The sequence below is a fragment of the Chelonia mydas genome, chromosome 2 (genome assembly GCF_015237465.2).
Source record: "Chelonia mydas isolate rCheMyd1 chromosome 2, rCheMyd1.pri.v2, whole genome shotgun sequence".
In the NCBI taxonomy this organism is placed as follows: Eukaryota; Metazoa; Chordata; order Testudines; family Cheloniidae; genus Chelonia; species Chelonia mydas.
Window position 1 is genome coordinate 215,262,138 of NC_057850.1, and position 17,530 is coordinate 215,279,667.

Sequence of the window (17,530 nt, forward strand, 5' to 3'; positions counted from 1 at the left end):
ATGCCTCACAGCAAACTATCACAGCAAACAAAGGGGGAGCATGTTATTCTGGCCAGGAGCAGTGCACCAGCTACTCCTTGCTGCTGATGCTTATCAACTGTACACCCCAGTGCACATGGCATGTGTGTTGTGTAGGGCAACTGGCCAGCTGCTTGCATGGGAGAGGGAAAGGTTCCCTCAGCTCTTTGCATTACCTTGCACTCTAGTGCCTGAAGCAACTCTCACTGAAGTCAATGTGAGTCCTTCAATTGTCTTCAATAGGTGATGGATCTGGCCATAGGGGAGCAGAGGGCAGGATTTGACCCTAAGATGTGAATGGACTGTACAATAGTTACCATGATCACCTCCAAAAGGAAACCAGGATTTGTGGGTGGATGAGGCAATAGGCGACTTCACTTCCATTGTGATGAATAGGAGACAACTTATGCTCTGTAACCATGGCAATCCCCAGTTGGCACTACTCACTGTGGGTTGCCATATTTAAACAGTTATGCAGAATGTTAACCATTCAACTGTTTCAGTCTCTACTTCACTGAATACAATACAGAACTGGGGTGTGGTCTAGGGGTGGCAAATTGTATTATATTTGTGACATAGACTCTCAGGATGATATTAACATAAACATCTTTATTCAACTAAAGTGGCTCTGTTTTTAAAAATGGCAAAAGCAAAGATATTTCAGCATTAACCTGCCGTTCCACTGGCCCTGTCATATCTAGGTGCTGCTGTGAGACTTGATGCTTGGACTTATTATGGGACAAATATTCTGGCATATAGTACCTAGACACAACTGGATGAGTTAGGGATAGCACTAAATCTCTTTGTTTTTGTGGATTTATAGCCTTCATTTTATTTTGTTCTTCTTAGCGACACAAAAAAGTGTTATTTTTTCTTAAATTAAGGGAAAGCATAACTATGATTCACCGATTATTGGTACCATCATCATCTCATTCTGTTTCTATTGGGCTAAGACCTTCTCTCAATTACACTGGAGTAACTCATCAACAGCAACAACCCCCCTAGATCCAAATGAAGTCAGTGGGGTATAACTGAGAGGAGAATTTGGTAGATTATTTCTATCCAGTGTACTATATAACTGAAGGAACCACCGTGACCCCGCTTTTCTATGATTTTTAACCCAGAGGTAATAACCACAATGGTTGTAACTGCTAACTTTAAAAAAACCCCCGTAATGTATGCTAAAAATCCATATCAGAAGTAATATGCATGAAAAGTAGCCATTTGCTGAACTTCCATCATTTTGACGTTTGAAGTGTTTTTAATTTTGAGAGGCATGAAGAATGGAAGCAGAAAAGCACTTGGTTTTTTTAAAAAAATAAGTCTTGAGGAGGATCAGACATTAAATCACCTACACATTGAAATTTGGTTTGCTGAAGTTAGTAATTCTGCACATACAGACATCTGATTTGGATTTCACATCAGTGTAAATCCAGAGTGATTTCACTTAAGTCAGCCACTAGTTAGGATTTTACATCAGTACTAACCCATCTGAATTTGTTTCAGTGTGAAAAAATTGCCTTTGAAACAATTTAAATGGTCTGGTTTTGCCCTTGAAAAGTAAAATAAAATCCCAGCTGCCTGGTCCATTTGGTATATAAATGAGTAAATGAGAGTACAATTTGATCCTTTCAGATGTCAGGAATGTTCTACCAATGTTGATGTCTGAGAATCTCAGCAAGTGGTGACTAAAAATGACATTATACTTCATATTTTACTGACTTCCTGTTGGTTAACAGACAATCATAAACAGAAAAGGCCACACAGATAATCTCATTGAACAATGGGAAATTCTGCATAATTCAGGAGACGGCTACAAGACCTAAAACACCACCCCTCTGCCCCAAATGACCAAAGTTGTAACTTACAGCAGGACCGGTGGGGCCAGCACTGCCATCACTTCCACGAGAACCCTACAGGAGAAAAATATGAGAATTAACTTCTGACACAGGATTAACGAATACCTACTGAAAAAGCACAGTAAATATGAGTTAAGGTAAGTAAAATATACAGATATGAAGTCACTTACAACGGGTCCAGGAGAACCTACTCTTCCTCTTTCACCGGGGAGGCCACGAGCACCCTGGAAGAATACATTTAATTAGTTATTTTGTACATGTGAGGCAAAACATTCACTGAGCAAGACATGACTTCAGTTTTGTCTCCATCACTGTATTAACATTCTTCAGAGGAATAGGTTTCAGATTTTAATTCTGATCAGGCAAAGAATGTCATTCCAGTTAAACATGCACTGTTATACCAGGATGACTGACTTTAACAAAATTGACCACAGTGATTGGCAAGCATTAGAAGAGCTAGCTGAGAAATATCTTACAGATTTAGCAATTTTCTACATTATGAACAATAGCAAATACTCACAGCTTGTCCTGGGCTACCATTTTCACCATGGGCACCAGGTTCACCCTATTAACAATAAAAAATTGTTCCTCGGTTAGGCCTACATTACATTTCTAATGGACTGTTCAGTGGCCCTACAGAGATTTTAAGGGCCTGATCTTACTCTTATTGATCTCAATGGGAATCATATCGCTGTCCTCAGTAAGAGCATATCTGCCCCTAAAGTCCCTAACTTTCCATATCTAACACGTAGAACATCCCCATACTACGAGTAAAAGACCAGATTTGATCAATATTTTTCAGTAGCTTTTTTTTTTTGGCCTCGCTCCCCCTCCTTTTTTTTTGCCTTAGGTCAAGATTACAAACGCTGGGTCAGCCCACTCCATCTAATGGCCAGAAGTAAGCCATTACCCCAGTGCCTGGTATCTTGAGGCCAGTGATCAGAGATATGTATGGGAGTCATCCAACTAAACACACCTTTTTCTGTCCTTTGACCACTAGATGTTGCCCTGGATGCTGTCCCATAGGTGAATATATCACTGTGCTAGAGCACTAATATTTTGTTCTATAGAAGTATTATGAAGCTATAATATGGTTTTGCAAGAACTGTTGCAATGTAATTTGAGAACAAATAAATTTTGCTGGTTGACAGTGTAACATATATTTGTATGCAGTGATACCATATGATGTATTTGGTTTGTGACAATAAAAAGGTGTAATATAATGTATAGCAGAGCTAAAATTCCCCAAATAGTGGCTCATTTAGCCTTATGAATCAGTGTTATAATCTGCATTCTATACGTCATGGATTCATGTAAATTAGTCCCTGTGAATATATCTGTTCTCCCTTAATCATGGGTCCTCCAAAGTAATGACAAGGCCAAATTTAACCCCGGTGTAACTTCCCTTTAATCAGCATAGATACACCATTAGTGATTTTGGCTTACTCTGTTTCCAGTCATTAGTATTCATAACTCATGTGTTAATAATTGCTCTCTCATTCATTTCACAATTTCTGTCTGATTTTCACCTGCAAGTATTTAACAGAAATTTTGATAGCCTAATAGCTTGCCATTAAAGAAGTCAGCAACCAGATAGCATGCTGCATAGAGATATGAGAATTCTGTACTATAATCAGTAGCATTCATTAGTAGGCCCCCAGAAAAAAAGTGATGAAAGGAATTGTGTGAAATTTGTGTGTTGCTGATTTACTAACTGTCAAAATCAAACCTCTAGTGTGAAATAAGCAAAAGTATCCCAGCTCCCAATTGGTTGTTTCTATCAACATTGCTATGAAGGACTGAAATGAAAAGGGAGAAAAAGTATGAAGGAAAGAAAGAATGACTAGTTGGGGAACCTAATAAGTTGTTAAAAATGCCTGTGTTTATGTGATTCTCCATTTCTCTGCCATGTTTAAATTCAGTTTTGCAACACTGCTCTTTAAATCTGTTGCTAAAGTGTGGCGTTGTGAAGAAAAAAGCCCAGAAAGACCAACACAATCTGAATTAAAGCAACATTACCAATCGTCAATGTTCTAAGAGAAGGCAGTACCACAATACATGGCTAAGGCAACAAAATTTTTTGGAAAGGGGAGAGATTTTCATTGTAATGGACTTAGGGTGTAGGGGAAGGAGAATCATGATTTTTTAAATACTGCTGGAAAGCTAATCCGTAGGGGCCCAATCCTGCAGCTCTTACTCAGTAGAACGACTCTCGCGAGTAACAGCTCAAGGCCCCGGGCATGATCTCTCTTGTTAAGAAATGACATGTATTTCTGTTACATGGGTCAGCTGATGTCGGAGTTATTTTATCCAGAGAAATGTTTAGGTGACAATGTAGGAGATGAATTGGAGATAATAGCATGTGTATTTTGCTGGAAGAAGTTGTAAGTGCCCCATGTTTTAAACTCCATTATTCTGATTTAGTTTTTACCTTGACACCTGGAGCACCGGCTTGTCCCCTCTGACCATCCAGACCGTTGTGTCCCTATATTGGATAAAAAATAATTATTAAAATATATCGTCTTGCCAATATATATTCATGCCTACAAACTGTCATTCACAGGTGGAAGGTCTATCTTTCCACTATCCCTCAATGCTAATCATATGGTAGTTTTTTCTTCCATTTTGTTACATCAAGGACACATTCAAGGGTTTAGCAAGACTCATTTTGCTAGTCCATACATTTACAATGTCTCTCACATTAATCTGTGACAGATTTATGGGGACTTCAATATCCTGAGATATTTTCAGGCTTGACCACATAGGTAAGAAATATGCTCACCCTAATTCCTTTAAAGCCAGGCAGACCAGGAGTTCCAGGGAAACCACGAGCACCCTTAAAGGAAACAGAGGGAGAGTGAAGGAATGTCTCTCACATTAGCAATTATAGCTAAAGGGGAAAATGATAACTTTTGCAAAATATACTCATGTATTGACCAGATTAATAAATTAGGAAAAAGATTTTAGCTATAGGCTGGGAGCCTGAACCTGTGAAATACTCAGCATTGTCAATTCCTATCCTTCACAGGGTCAGGCACTTAACTATTAAGCACAATTATTAACAAGAAGCAGCCAATTGCCAAGTTCTTGTGTGGCATGCATAGGGTGTAGATCATAGCTGTTGTTAGGACACCAAGTATGTTCTATACTAGTATAGTCTTCTACACTAAAGGATCTATTCTCCTCTTCCTGTGCAATTCCTTATCCCCACCAAAAAAAAAAAATTAATACAAGCCCCTAAACGTTTCTGATACTCAGAACCTCTAGCTCCATACAGAAGAATATAGACACAGAAGAACCCCTTAGGGTATGGAATGGCAGCAGAATAGCAGAGTAGTCCGTTCAGGCCAGTATCACTAGTCTGATAATATGTTCCTTTTCCTAAATGTCCCCAGGTTTTATCAACTGCGAGGCAATTATTCGGTTTAATAATGATGATAGGCAATTTCTCACCTGAGTACCAGGAACGCCCCTCTCACCAGATCTTCCAGGTTTTCCAGGGTGACCCTGAAAAGTGACAGAAAAGAAAACTAGTTGTGTAAACAAAGGAAATGGAACCACTTTTTAAAAATTGTTGGAGCTTATCTTCAGTGCATGGATGCTACATTTGCTTTAATTTCACTTTTCCTGTATTTTTGAGGCTTGAGGTCACATTTGGAAAGGTTTAATATTTGTCTGTTTTACATTATGTTGAAAAATGCAACATGATTTCTATAAAATCAATGGTTTGGGGAGTTGTGGTTCATTTTTTGGTGGTGTTTTACACTTTTGAGTAATTGTCACCAGAACACCGAGAGGTGCCACTGAAATAAGATTAGTTTAATTTAGAGATTTTAATCATGAACATCTGACTCTAATGAAGATGAATGGTGTTTAATAACTACTTACATCTTCACCAGACTTTCCAGGAGGACCAGCTGGACCACGGGCACCAACGGGACCCTATAAAAAAAGCACCAGGATTATGAAGTTGAACAACTGAAGTGAGACTGCTCAGTTGCTTTGATGTTCAATTTGAATTAGAGATGGGCCTGACATGGGACCCTGTTTCTGAGTCCTTCCATCCCAAGTTTTTTGGAAGCCAGCTGATTTTGTAGTTTATGGACTTTAGACTTGTGGAAGTCTAAGCCTCATGGCTCATGCCTATCTCTGTGACAGGAGCAAACGGAAACAAATTCAAATTCCTCTGGACATGCACATATATAAAAATTTCAGAGTTAAGATCCACTTCAAATTAACAGTAAGGGGCAAAAAAAATCTACTTACTGTTTGACCAGGTTCACCAGGTTCACCAGCAGGTCCTTGGAAACCTTGAGCACCCTAGAAAAAAAATAAGTTTTTTTAATATCATCTTATAGAATAAACTATTCATATTGTATATGCATACACTCCTTCTCACCACCCCAATGGCTGTAATCTGAATACTTACAGGGGGTCCACTTGTTCCAGGTGCGCCTCTGGGTCCCATTATACCCTAGAAAAAAAATATATAAAAATCCTGTTAGCATAATAATAATAATAATACTTGGCCATTATCTAGCACCTTTCATTTGAGGAGCACAAAATATGTTACAAACATTAATTCATTAAGTCTTAGGAAGGGATTACAGCTGCCATTGTGCAATAGTTGAAGCACAGGAGGTTAAAGTGATCTGTCTCAAGCATACAGCCAGTCAAAGGCAGAGCTGGGAATAGAACCTAGGAGTCCCCTGACTCTTCTTCGCCTATTAGCTTACCACCAACTCAGCACAGTATATATGTGATATAATGAAACTATTAAAGGCACACTGCCAATGCTGACAAGTCATTAGACTTCCTACTTTCTTTTTGGCTTGTAGGTGAGGATATAAGTGCCCTCGTACACGGTCATTCCTCCTCTTGGCTTGCCTGCACTATTCTTGTGAGCAAACAGGCAGTGTGAAAGGATAATGACACTACTATGCACATCCCCCAGTCATAAACAACAAAAAAGCCTTTGTTAAAGAAAGTTACATTTTAGGGTCTCTCGACCTTGTCAGTGGCTCTTGAAAGGAAAGGAAGAGATATTGAACAATGAAATCTGATATCATTGCAGGGCAATAAGAGAAAAAAAATCTAGATAATGAATGATTATATATGCTACTATTACTATATACTGCAAAATCCCTGTCAGTGTACCACTTTGGAAAGTGACTCTGTGTATACATTGCATATGTAATATTTTGCCAGATATAGAGAAATTATTTTCATTTAAATTCTCCATTTTGCATTTTTTGAACTTCACAAGGCAATCCATAAAGTGTTACTAGTTTATTCTGCTAAACTGATATTATGAAGCCAAATTATGCCCTTAAAGAGGATTGTTAATAGACTAACATGCAATCTGTTAACAATGGTTTTATATATTACAAAGCAAACACAGAAACAAACAAATAAGACACCCCAAAACTCATCCATCTAAACTTCCAACATACAAATTCATATTTTATAGGATCTAGAGTGCTTTATGTCATAACTGAAATAATTAAGTATTAACCTTATAATAATCTAAAATACGAATTTGGGAACATTTTTAGATCTTCTGAGAACAGGATGAAAAAAATATGTAACAGCTTTTCAGTACATCAGATTATGCAAAATTAGGGTTTCTTAAAAATGTGGACAGTCCTCATTAAAACTAATGAAAGCAACATATGCCTACTGAAAGAAGGACATTTCCCTATGGGATCGAGAGAAATCTTAGTGGGTGATGAGACTGCACAAACTGTATTTTACAATACGTGATATGTTTACCAAAATATGTAATGATTTGGAGTAAAATTCCTGCTATGTTGACTCCCTGAACAAGGCCTGTGTACTACTTGTCTCGCTTAAACTCTCAAAATAGGGTCTAAGTAGGACTGGAGTGATGCATGGGCCTTGCACTGGCTCTTTGCATGAAGGTGAATTATACACCCATTTTTTCCCTATTTTTTTTTTCTATGGCAGTTAGAAATAAAGATACAATATTTCCTACAAGCAGATTTTGCTAAAATTCAAGATCTAAGAGATTTCTCACTATGAAATCACACAAGTTTTGGATATGATTAAGGAGTCCATTCTTCTTGCCATATGGGTGCATTATTCCCATTCATGCTAACAGAATTTACTCATGCAGTATCTGTAGATATAGTGGTTTCCATTAAAAATTCATCATTTACCCATAGTTACCTTTTCATGGAGACCATAGTTATTTACTCTCACATGATTGGTTATATACTGGTATATATATTGGTATGTGGGGGAGATAGGAGTACAGTAAACACGGGCATAGCTCAGATTCATTTTGAATATGTATAAATTCCATTCTGTCCAATCTTTCAGTGCTTCTGCACTCAAAACTCCCATTGAAGATAAGGAAAGCTTTGAATGCAGATTGATTTTCACTGCGCTACATTTTTATTTAGGGCTGTCACAGGAGAAAAAAAGTATTAAACAACAAGGGGGCATAGGCTCATCTTTGTCCATGTAGCACCAATAGTGTTGCTGGTAGGGGGGGTGATATACTCTATTTGTTCACTCTTTGTGGAAAATTCTTTTGTTAGCCCTTTGCAACAGTGACAGTCACAGGGTGAATGAATCCTCATGTACATTTTCTCACTTCCTCCCAGGGACAGAGACAGCCTCCATCTAGATGTTCAGCTGCAAATTGTTTTATCCCTCCCCAGAGTTATCACTGAAGCATTATGAGACACCCTGCTACTTGTTTCTCTATACACTGTCAAAGTACATTTTTATGATCTATTAATAGAGTTCATATATAGCTGAGAAATCTGAACAACAGTGATACGTATTGGTTATGGAGGGAATGAGTGTAATTAATGCTATGACACGCAGGTGTGTCAACATCTTTTTATGAAAGTTTCATATCTAAGCTGTTTTCAGGAAACACTAATCAATCAGCCCCGATACTGAACAGTTTAGCTGAACAAGTTGGGGACAAATTCTACACTGAATTACAACCATACACCCACTAGTAACTTCAATGGGGGTTGCACAGCTGTAAAATAGGGCAGAATTCAACTCACTGATTATATTTTAGTTACATTGACAACTTTGATATTGTGTGTAGTCACTGTTCTTGGAGACAGAGACAAATTCTACCTTAATTTGCACCTCTGACTACAATAGAGTTACACAGATTTAACTGAAGGCAGAATTTAGCCCATATCCTGCTATCCACATACACATACAACATGATCCAAATGGAGAAGCAAATATACTTCTAAAATATCCATTTCTACAGATTTAGCAGTAGTAAGTAGATAAGGCTCTCCCTCAGGATAGGCTTTGCCTATATGTTTTTTATCAAATACAATTTGATCTTTACTCAATTCACTCTTTATTGTGAGAGCTATTTTATATGTCTGTTTTGCCTAATTACTCTTTGATGTGATAAGCATTCGAAGTAGATGACTCAAAATGGAATCCAGGGACCAAATTATGCCCTTATTAAACCTGTGCAATCCCAATAAAGTCAACGGAGTCATACAGTCGTGGGGGTAGAACCTGCTCCCACAAGTTTCTCATATCAATGATGCTGAGATGAATTAGCTGAGGTAGCTCTTACCAGGTCTATCTTGGTATGACTGAGATTAATTTCACTGTCAACTTTCTTCATTCTCAAAACACAATTTTCTTATGTTTCATTATGGGGAAAAGGATAGTGAATAAAATGAAACTATTACCTAAGATCAGACCATGAGCTTCCCTGACAAAATAAGGGTCAGATCCTCAGTTGGTCTATATCGGCACAGCTCCACTGATGTCAAAGGAACTACACAGAGATACATCAGCAGAGGGTCTAGCTCTAAGAATGCACTGCAAACATTTTCAATGGTCCTACATCAACAGGGCAGCAAAAACTTTACATTGACTCAGACTATGATATGATCATCACATCCATTTTAAACTATGTTGTCAGTTATGATGCAGGTAAGATATGTAGTAAGGATCCAAATGAAACATTTAATAAACATATTATGCAAGCTGTCGAATGAAGGAGAATGTTGCCTACCATGGGTCCTTGGCCGTAATCAGCTGCTTTAGATGGATCATACTGAGCAGCGAAGTTCTGTAGGAGAGAAAATGTTTGAAATTCATATTATACATAAGAACTTCATTAATACTATCAGTCTTTTAGATCTATTTTATATGCTCAGATTACCTGATTTTTGTTATATTTGCTGGATAATGGTTTATTTTAACTTCCTTAAAATCTACAATAATGGCAACATTTATTGAGTGCATCTGTGTTTATTCAAAAAATTAAATTTTCCTTAGTAATAGTTATGCCATTTCACACAACTCTCTCAGCAACATTTGTTCAACAGTAGCTGAGAGAGACTGATAATATGAGTTGAAAATTCAGAACATAAAATTTATGCCCATTTAGAAGAGGTAAATATTCTTAAATCACCTAAATCATCTTGGACAAGTCTCAATTTGAGATGCTATGTACATTTATCATTGCACCAACCAGCTGGACTTAATGCTCCACCCCTTTGAACCTGCAAGTGAGCTAGGGCTCTGCAGCTTTTCAGAAGATCTGAAGTGCCCCTACATTCTCAAGAAGACTATAGTGGACTTCATGAGTTTTCAGATTTTTATAGAAGGAGATGTTTTCCTTACTGAAATCTTTAGAGAGAAAATGCTCTGTCCAACTCTTAAACCAAGATGAAATAGAAAATATTCCTTTCATGTTTTGGGTTCCTTTTAAATTCCTATTATTTTAATGTAATATTTAAAATTTTAACTTAATATTTTAAAATAAAATTTTAACTTAATATTTTTTAGCAGTTTTATGTCTGCTAAAAGGGAAAAAACAAAAAACAACAAACAAACAAACCCATTTCTTTTCCCAGTGAAGATGAAAGTGGGTTAATCTCCCTGGTGCCCCAGGGTTTTATAGTGCCTGCCCATTAACACGTCATCTCTAAGACCTTATGCCTCTTATGAACTTAATGTAGGTACTCAAAAGGTTAAACAGGCATAACAAGGCCTTCTGAGAACAAGCGAAGCACACATTGTTTCTGCAAAAAGGGTAGAGGAGACACAATCCATTTAAGCTCTGAGACACTGATATTGTTCATACTGAAAAATTCAGAGGGAAGAAAGATATAGTTTATTAGCTAGTGAAAAGGAAAGAAGCTAGGACATACTCTCCAACATTCCCATATATGCAACTTCAACACTGACTGTTAACTTCTAAAAAGTTAGCACAGTCTGAACTTCCATTGCCATGTTGTTTCACCATAACAGTACATTTACTATGTTTTTATTTTATTTATATATAAATTATTATATTATATTATTTCTACACTTGGTTTCAATACTAACTTCCCCTCACGTGAAGCCAACAGCAAAAAGTGCTGTCTTGTTTGCCCATGTGCTTAATCAGTATGGATTTCATTTAAGTTAATTCCTGAATAACAAAAATATGTCATGGGTGCACAGATATGAGATGTTCAGACAAGAAAAAAAATAGCATTAGGGAATCAAGGAGTTAATTCTCCCCTTCATGCATGTGCTACGCACCCTACTGACATTTATATGGGTCCCAAATTCATCATGGGAAATATACCCCTTGAAAGGTTTCAGAGTAACAGCCGTGTTAGTCTGTATTCGCAAAAAGAAAAGGAGTACTTGTGGCACCTTAGAGACTAACCAATTTATTTGAGCATAAGCTTTCGTGAGCTACAGCTCACTTCATCGGCTGCATTCTGTGGAAACTGCAGAAGACATTATATACACAGAGATCATGAAACAATGCCTCCTCCCACCTTCAGTGAAATGGAATGAAGAATCCCATCCCATTCCAAGTCCAACAGAATGTTTTCTCCTATTCTAAAGTGAAATGCCTTTATTTTCTGATAGATGTATATTTAATCAACAGATGCTACAATGCATGGATGATCAGTTTCAGTAATTAAAATTTGGATGTCTTACTCCGCCAAGACCTGGAGGACCAGGGGGGCCTGGTGGCCCTGGTGGACCATCTTCACCATCTCTGCCTGGTACACCTGGTAGACCCTAGAGTCAAAATGATGAAAATGAAGTGAATGTTATGAGTAGTTGAAGAAGATTCTGAACTTGTGAAATCATAGGTAAGAAAGAAGCTAGGACATACTCTCCAACATTCCCATATATGCAACTTCAACACTGACTGTTAACTTCTAAAAAGTTAGCACAGTCTGAACTTCCATTGCCATATTGTTTCACCATAACAGTACGTTTACTATGTTTTAGAGCATTATAGGCTCTTTGGAGCTTTTATTAGATCCATGCTCTCAAAAATGGCTGCTAAATTGGGGTGTTCAATTTTGAAGTACTGTCAAATTTTGTACCTGCAATTTGCATACACAGGGCCCGATTCTGCCATACTTATTCACACTAAGTAGCACTAAGGGGATATTCAAAGTGAGTATGGGCAGCTGACACTGGCATAGTTATTTTTGTGCCCAAATGTCACAAATTAAGTCTTCTGCAGGTACAAATAACTGGGCATGCAACAACTGTGGGCACAAATGAGTGGCTGTACAAAATTGCCCCTGAAAACTGGGGGGAAGTCAGCTGAGGCCTGCTGGGCAGAACCCTCCACTGGTGTAAATCAGCATAGCTTCATTACACTCAATGCAATGAGACCAATTTACATGAGCAGTGGATCTGGCCCAATATAGTTACAAATCTGATGACAGAAGCAAAACAGTGCTGTAAAGATTTTCTGTTCTGTCCCTCTACCACAATTGACGATACTCTTCATTTGCTATAATTGCTTGAAACTGCATATACACAACCAAATTGTGAGCCAAATCTATCCTCAGTTACACCCATGCAGCCCCGCTACATTGTGCCTTCAGTTACAGGTGTGATTGAGGACAGCATTTAGTTTACTCTGTATTTTGGGCCCAAACTGTTCTCCAAATGAAATCCGTGGTAAAACTCCCATTGACTTCAGCTGGAGCAAGACTGGGACCACTGTACACACGCACACACACTACTATATATTGTTACAATACGGAAAATAATTCTTAAATGGATTTAGATAGAAGTAAATAGTGTAAAGCAAATATACAGCCACAAATATATGTATTCTTCTTAATGGTTTACAGTGTGGGTGTTAAAGCTTGTAAGTGATCATTACACAAAATATGCACCATATCATGGCATTTCCATGATATAAAATGATGCAAAACCACAGCCATCACTACTGCACCTTGTGAAGATAAAAAATATGCCTCCCAAAAAAACCGCTGCGTGACACCAAAGCAAGCAAGAAAAAGAAAATGGATGTAAATAATAGGAATATGTAAAAGTTGTAATTAGATATGTAACTATCTTCACTTACAGTTATATAAACAAAATCCACGAATGAATACCTCCTTCTCATTGACCAGTAGAATATACACAATATACATTTGCCTACAAAAGTTTTTTCACCACGTATATTTGATTTACGATAAGTAAAAGCTTCTCAGGGCAGGCTTTGTCTATTTTGCTTAGTGTTTTGCATAGTTTTATCTTTACCCAATGCTTTGAACCAGCTCTGAATCTGCACCTTTCCGCGTCAGCTTTTTTTCTCCACTTTCATGTCACCGGCCTCCACTGTGTACAGTTGGAAATTATTCTTCAGACTATTGACCAAAGGTACTAGGCCAAGTTCTGAACTCACACCTGGGCAGCCCCAGCACCTTAACCGGGCTGCACAAATGTCACTTGGGGCAGAATTTGGTGTGCCATGTAATTTACCTTTTATAAAAGTGTGTACACAAAACTCTCACAAGTGAATTTATTTCCTTACTTGTGCTTTAATGTGGTTGGTTCTTTCCTATTGTTCCTCCAAAGACAATTGTTCTAACATAAATAGTTGAACAACAATCATGGTTCCTTACCCTTTCTCCTGGTGGCCCTCTGTCTCCTCTGGGACCCTGCAGAAAGAAAAAGAAAACAATGTAATTTGCCATGCAGTCCTCCAGCAAAATATATGAACACATATAAACAAATTGCATTGTTTAGAATAATCAATATGTGAAAGTGTGACAAAACTACTATATTATATATGCCACTTATAGTTACTTTGATAGATATAACTGATCTTTTCCCTATAACTTATTAAGAAGGAGGAGTAGACTATAACAATATTTTAGTTAGATAAGCACAGAATAGTCTGTGGAAACACATCCATGTAAAGTTTATTTTTGTTTTACTCCACACTGAATAATTAGCACTAATATGTTATTTATTTCTAAAAACAATATGTATTTTCTCCATCATTATAGACCTGAATAGGTGTCACTGTTGTGTAAAATGTGTATTTGTCATCAATTGCTTTCTGAAATGTTCTCAAGAATATAACTTAGTTCTCTGTGTTCACAATTCTTCTCTCAGGTAAACCAGTGTAAATCCAGAATCTATGTTTTCACTAGTGTAAATATAGCCCAACAGCTGTTTTCTTCTTTTTACTGTCTAATAATTTAAGTGCTAAATTGGTCAAGTGTCTGAAAGACAGATTAAATATGTTTCCTTTCAACCTATATCCAACAAAATATTAGTTTGTCTGTGAAAATTTCATCAAAATTCTTAAACAAACAATAATAAATAATAATAACAATGCTTACCCTCCGCCCTGCAGTTGCCTAAAAAGGAATGAATTATAACAAAACTGAAATTAATAACAGTTCTATCGCAAACCCTATTAAATTACTATAATATACAAACACAGAGATTCAGCCTCTTAAATCAAGTTCTATATTTTGTAATTGCTCAAAAATCTGTATTTGTGAAATTGCTATAAAATCTAGGAGAAATTATGTATATTGTACACATTATGTTAGATTATTAATGCATACAGCTATCTGTTAAAAACTTACATATAAAATGGGCTAGTTTATATTTACCACAGCATGCAAACAAGGTATAAATAAAAGCACACCTGAATTCATTCATAATCCTTTTGATTAAACAACGTTTATAGAGATACTTAAGCTTTAAAGTATAATAATCTCCAACCCAAGGGCCATGTATAATATCCAAATGTCGCAGCTATGTTATTTCCTCTTTATATTATTTTCACCTACGAAGGCAGTCTCTTAAAAAAGCCCTGCCCATTTGGAAATTGGGGTGGGCACATTTCTAGACAGTCCCTATAGCACTTAACGATTGCTAGCTTTTCCATGATCATCTTGGGGATTAAGGTAAGTGAATGCCAATTCTGAAGAAAAAAGGTGCCTAGCTTGTTAGTTAAGGGTGAATATTGTATATTGAATGAAATTATACTGACCTCATTTGCTGGAAAAAGAAGGAAAAAGAAGAAAAAATAGATTGTAGGTTACAATAGCTTTAAAAAGCTTAAATTTCAATGCTTGTAAAATACCCCAACATTTAATTAAGATTATTAAAATGTTAGTTTACAGTAGTAATTACTGAGATTTTATGTGGAGAAACAGATTGACTAAGGAAATTAAATACAGAACTACATTTTATATTGTAAGACTTGGATGTACTATGTGGACCTGATCCTGCAGCGCTTTCTCAGGAAAATCTCCTATCAAAAAAAACGACTGGGCCTGGGGGGGGGGGGGGGGGGGGGGGGGGGGGGGGAAGGAGAAGGAGAAGGAGAGGAGCGCGCGCACGTGAGACATAGAGACAGACAGGGGGACAAATCCAGCAACACTGATGCATGTAAAGATTTTGATTGAAAGGAATAATTTTCCATTTTGTAAATGGCTCCAAGCTCATTTTTATGAAGTTGGGGGAGGGGCCTACTTCAACTCATCAATATTTCTGATAGCAGAATTCTAAACACAATGACTACAGATACATTGTATAGGAAAGTAATTAGATTAGCCATCAAATGACAAATAACTTTCTTTATGGACACTTTTGTTATTTAATACTACATAACAAATTGTTCAAGGGTGCTTTTTAGTGCTTTGAATCTCCCAAATGAAAAATCTATAAAATTATGTTTTTCTCATTTTATTTAATTTTTGCAGACTGCAAGCAATTTAGTCAAAACATGTCTATTCTGGCTCAAAATTGAGCAAGTTAATCTGTTCTTTACACTATATTTCGACCACACTGAATAGATACGTTTAAAACTTGAGTGTGCGTCTTTTAAATTTTCAGTCTGGCAATTTATTATGATCAAGACCAGTGCCAGTGGTTGGTACAGTTTAACAGAAAGATGACTGGTATAATCCAATATACAGAATATTGATTTGTAAAACATATTATTAAAACATCAGTTTGGTGTGCTCCCAAATACCAAACTGAATTCTAGTTATCTAAGCAGTTTAATATAAAAATGTAAAACTTTGGGTGTTAAATGATAATTATTTCAGGTTAAATTCTCTCCTTATTATCCTTTTGGAAAAGGTCATATGTTCTTAAGTTTAGAGTTGACTGACATGATGGAATTCCCCCATGAATCCCCTTCATTTTTGGAAGGTCTCTGCCTCTCTTAGAATGTTACTGGAATTGCAAAATGTGTTACTATTTCTTCTTACCACCAGAGGGAGAAAAATGTCTATGTTTAGCCTCAGCCAGGGAGTTGTGAGGGTCAAACTGATAATAAGTAGATAGTGGAAGAGAGGAAGCCAGTATGGTCGTAAAGATATTACAGTGATAACTTTTTACATCTTTAGGTCCTTTTCTGTGCTCTGGACAATCAGTTATTCAACACTGGTCAGCATCGTAAAGTCATTGCTGACTTAATGCTCTTGACAGATCAACCAACTATCAGAAAGGATGTCATTGAGTAAAAGCATCATCTGTAGAACGAACAGAGTTTGCTTGTGTGTAACATATTGGATATTTATGGGGAAATTTATGGGAATATTGTGTTCAAAAGCTTACTTATGGCATCCCTGTGCCATTTGAAGGAATACAGCTGGCACAGATGTATTTAGCCAGTTAGATCATTTGTCTAGAGATGCTTCCACATGGGCTCTACGCGCAGCTCATTTTTATAGAAATTCATGTAAAGGAACAAGTGTTCGATGTGCAAATGAATTTCAAACGTTGCATTAAAGCAAAGGGACTCTTGAATTTCTCATTCAGTTAAGAGGCAAGACTTGTTAAGACCTCTAAAGTCTGGTTTTAAAGTTTACCAGAAGGGGGCACTATTCCTGAGTTAAGTGAGCGTGCGAGAGAAGAGCTCAGCGTCTCCATAAGGCAATACTCGGCATATTACTTCACTTTTTACAGACTAGCTCAAGAAACATTATTTTTTCACATGTTAGGAAAAAAAAATCCGACAAAGTGTTTTCTTTCTTTCTCCAAAGGTACGATTTTAAATTTTCTAGAAAACAACCAGCCAACCCCCGAGAGATCTGAACTTTAATAACTTCTCCTTTTGAAGCTGGATCTAATAAACTGAGACACTCTCCATTCTTTTCCAGAGTAAATCCATCCCGACTCCACAGACTTTGAGACGGGGTCCCCTGCACTACTCGTTTCCTCCCTCCAGAGGGCGCCACTTGGGCAGAAGCCAGCAGCAGCCGCCCAGACAAAGCTGTACAACGCCCTAACGTTACTGTTCTTGCAAGGAGAGGGTAAGCTGTTGCTTTCAAAGCCCTCCCCCTCACGGACCTTTTAAAAAGTTAGTCTGAAGTGCTACACAAGTATAATTTTAG

General features: G+C 37.2%; 1 protein-coding gene across 1 annotated transcript in view; it reads right to left on the reverse strand.

Annotated features, from left to right (window-relative positions):
- Positions 1-17,530, reverse strand: part of COL1A2 (collagen type I alpha 2 chain) — a 50,916-nt gene that overhangs the window by 32,712 nt on the left and 674 nt on the right. The window contains exons 2-15 of the mRNA XM_027829846.3: positions 15,175-15,182; positions 14,513-14,530; positions 13,787-13,822; positions 11,844-11,927; positions 9,913-9,969; positions 6,307-6,351; positions 6,144-6,197; positions 5,766-5,819; positions 5,331-5,384; positions 4,660-4,713; positions 4,309-4,362; positions 2,398-2,442; positions 2,048-2,101; positions 1,887-1,931 (exon numbers count right to left, since the gene is read on the reverse strand). Of these exons, the coding sequence (XP_027685647.1) occupies positions 1,887-1,931; positions 2,048-2,101; positions 2,398-2,442; positions 4,309-4,362; positions 4,660-4,713; positions 5,331-5,384; positions 5,766-5,819; positions 6,144-6,197; positions 6,307-6,351; positions 9,913-9,969; positions 11,844-11,927; positions 13,787-13,822; positions 14,513-14,530; positions 15,175-15,182 (662 nt within the window). The remainder of the gene's footprint in view (positions 1-1,886; positions 1,932-2,047; positions 2,102-2,397; positions 2,443-4,308; positions 4,363-4,659; positions 4,714-5,330; positions 5,385-5,765; positions 5,820-6,143; positions 6,198-6,306; positions 6,352-9,912; positions 9,970-11,843; positions 11,928-13,786; positions 13,823-14,512; positions 14,531-15,174; positions 15,183-17,530) is intronic.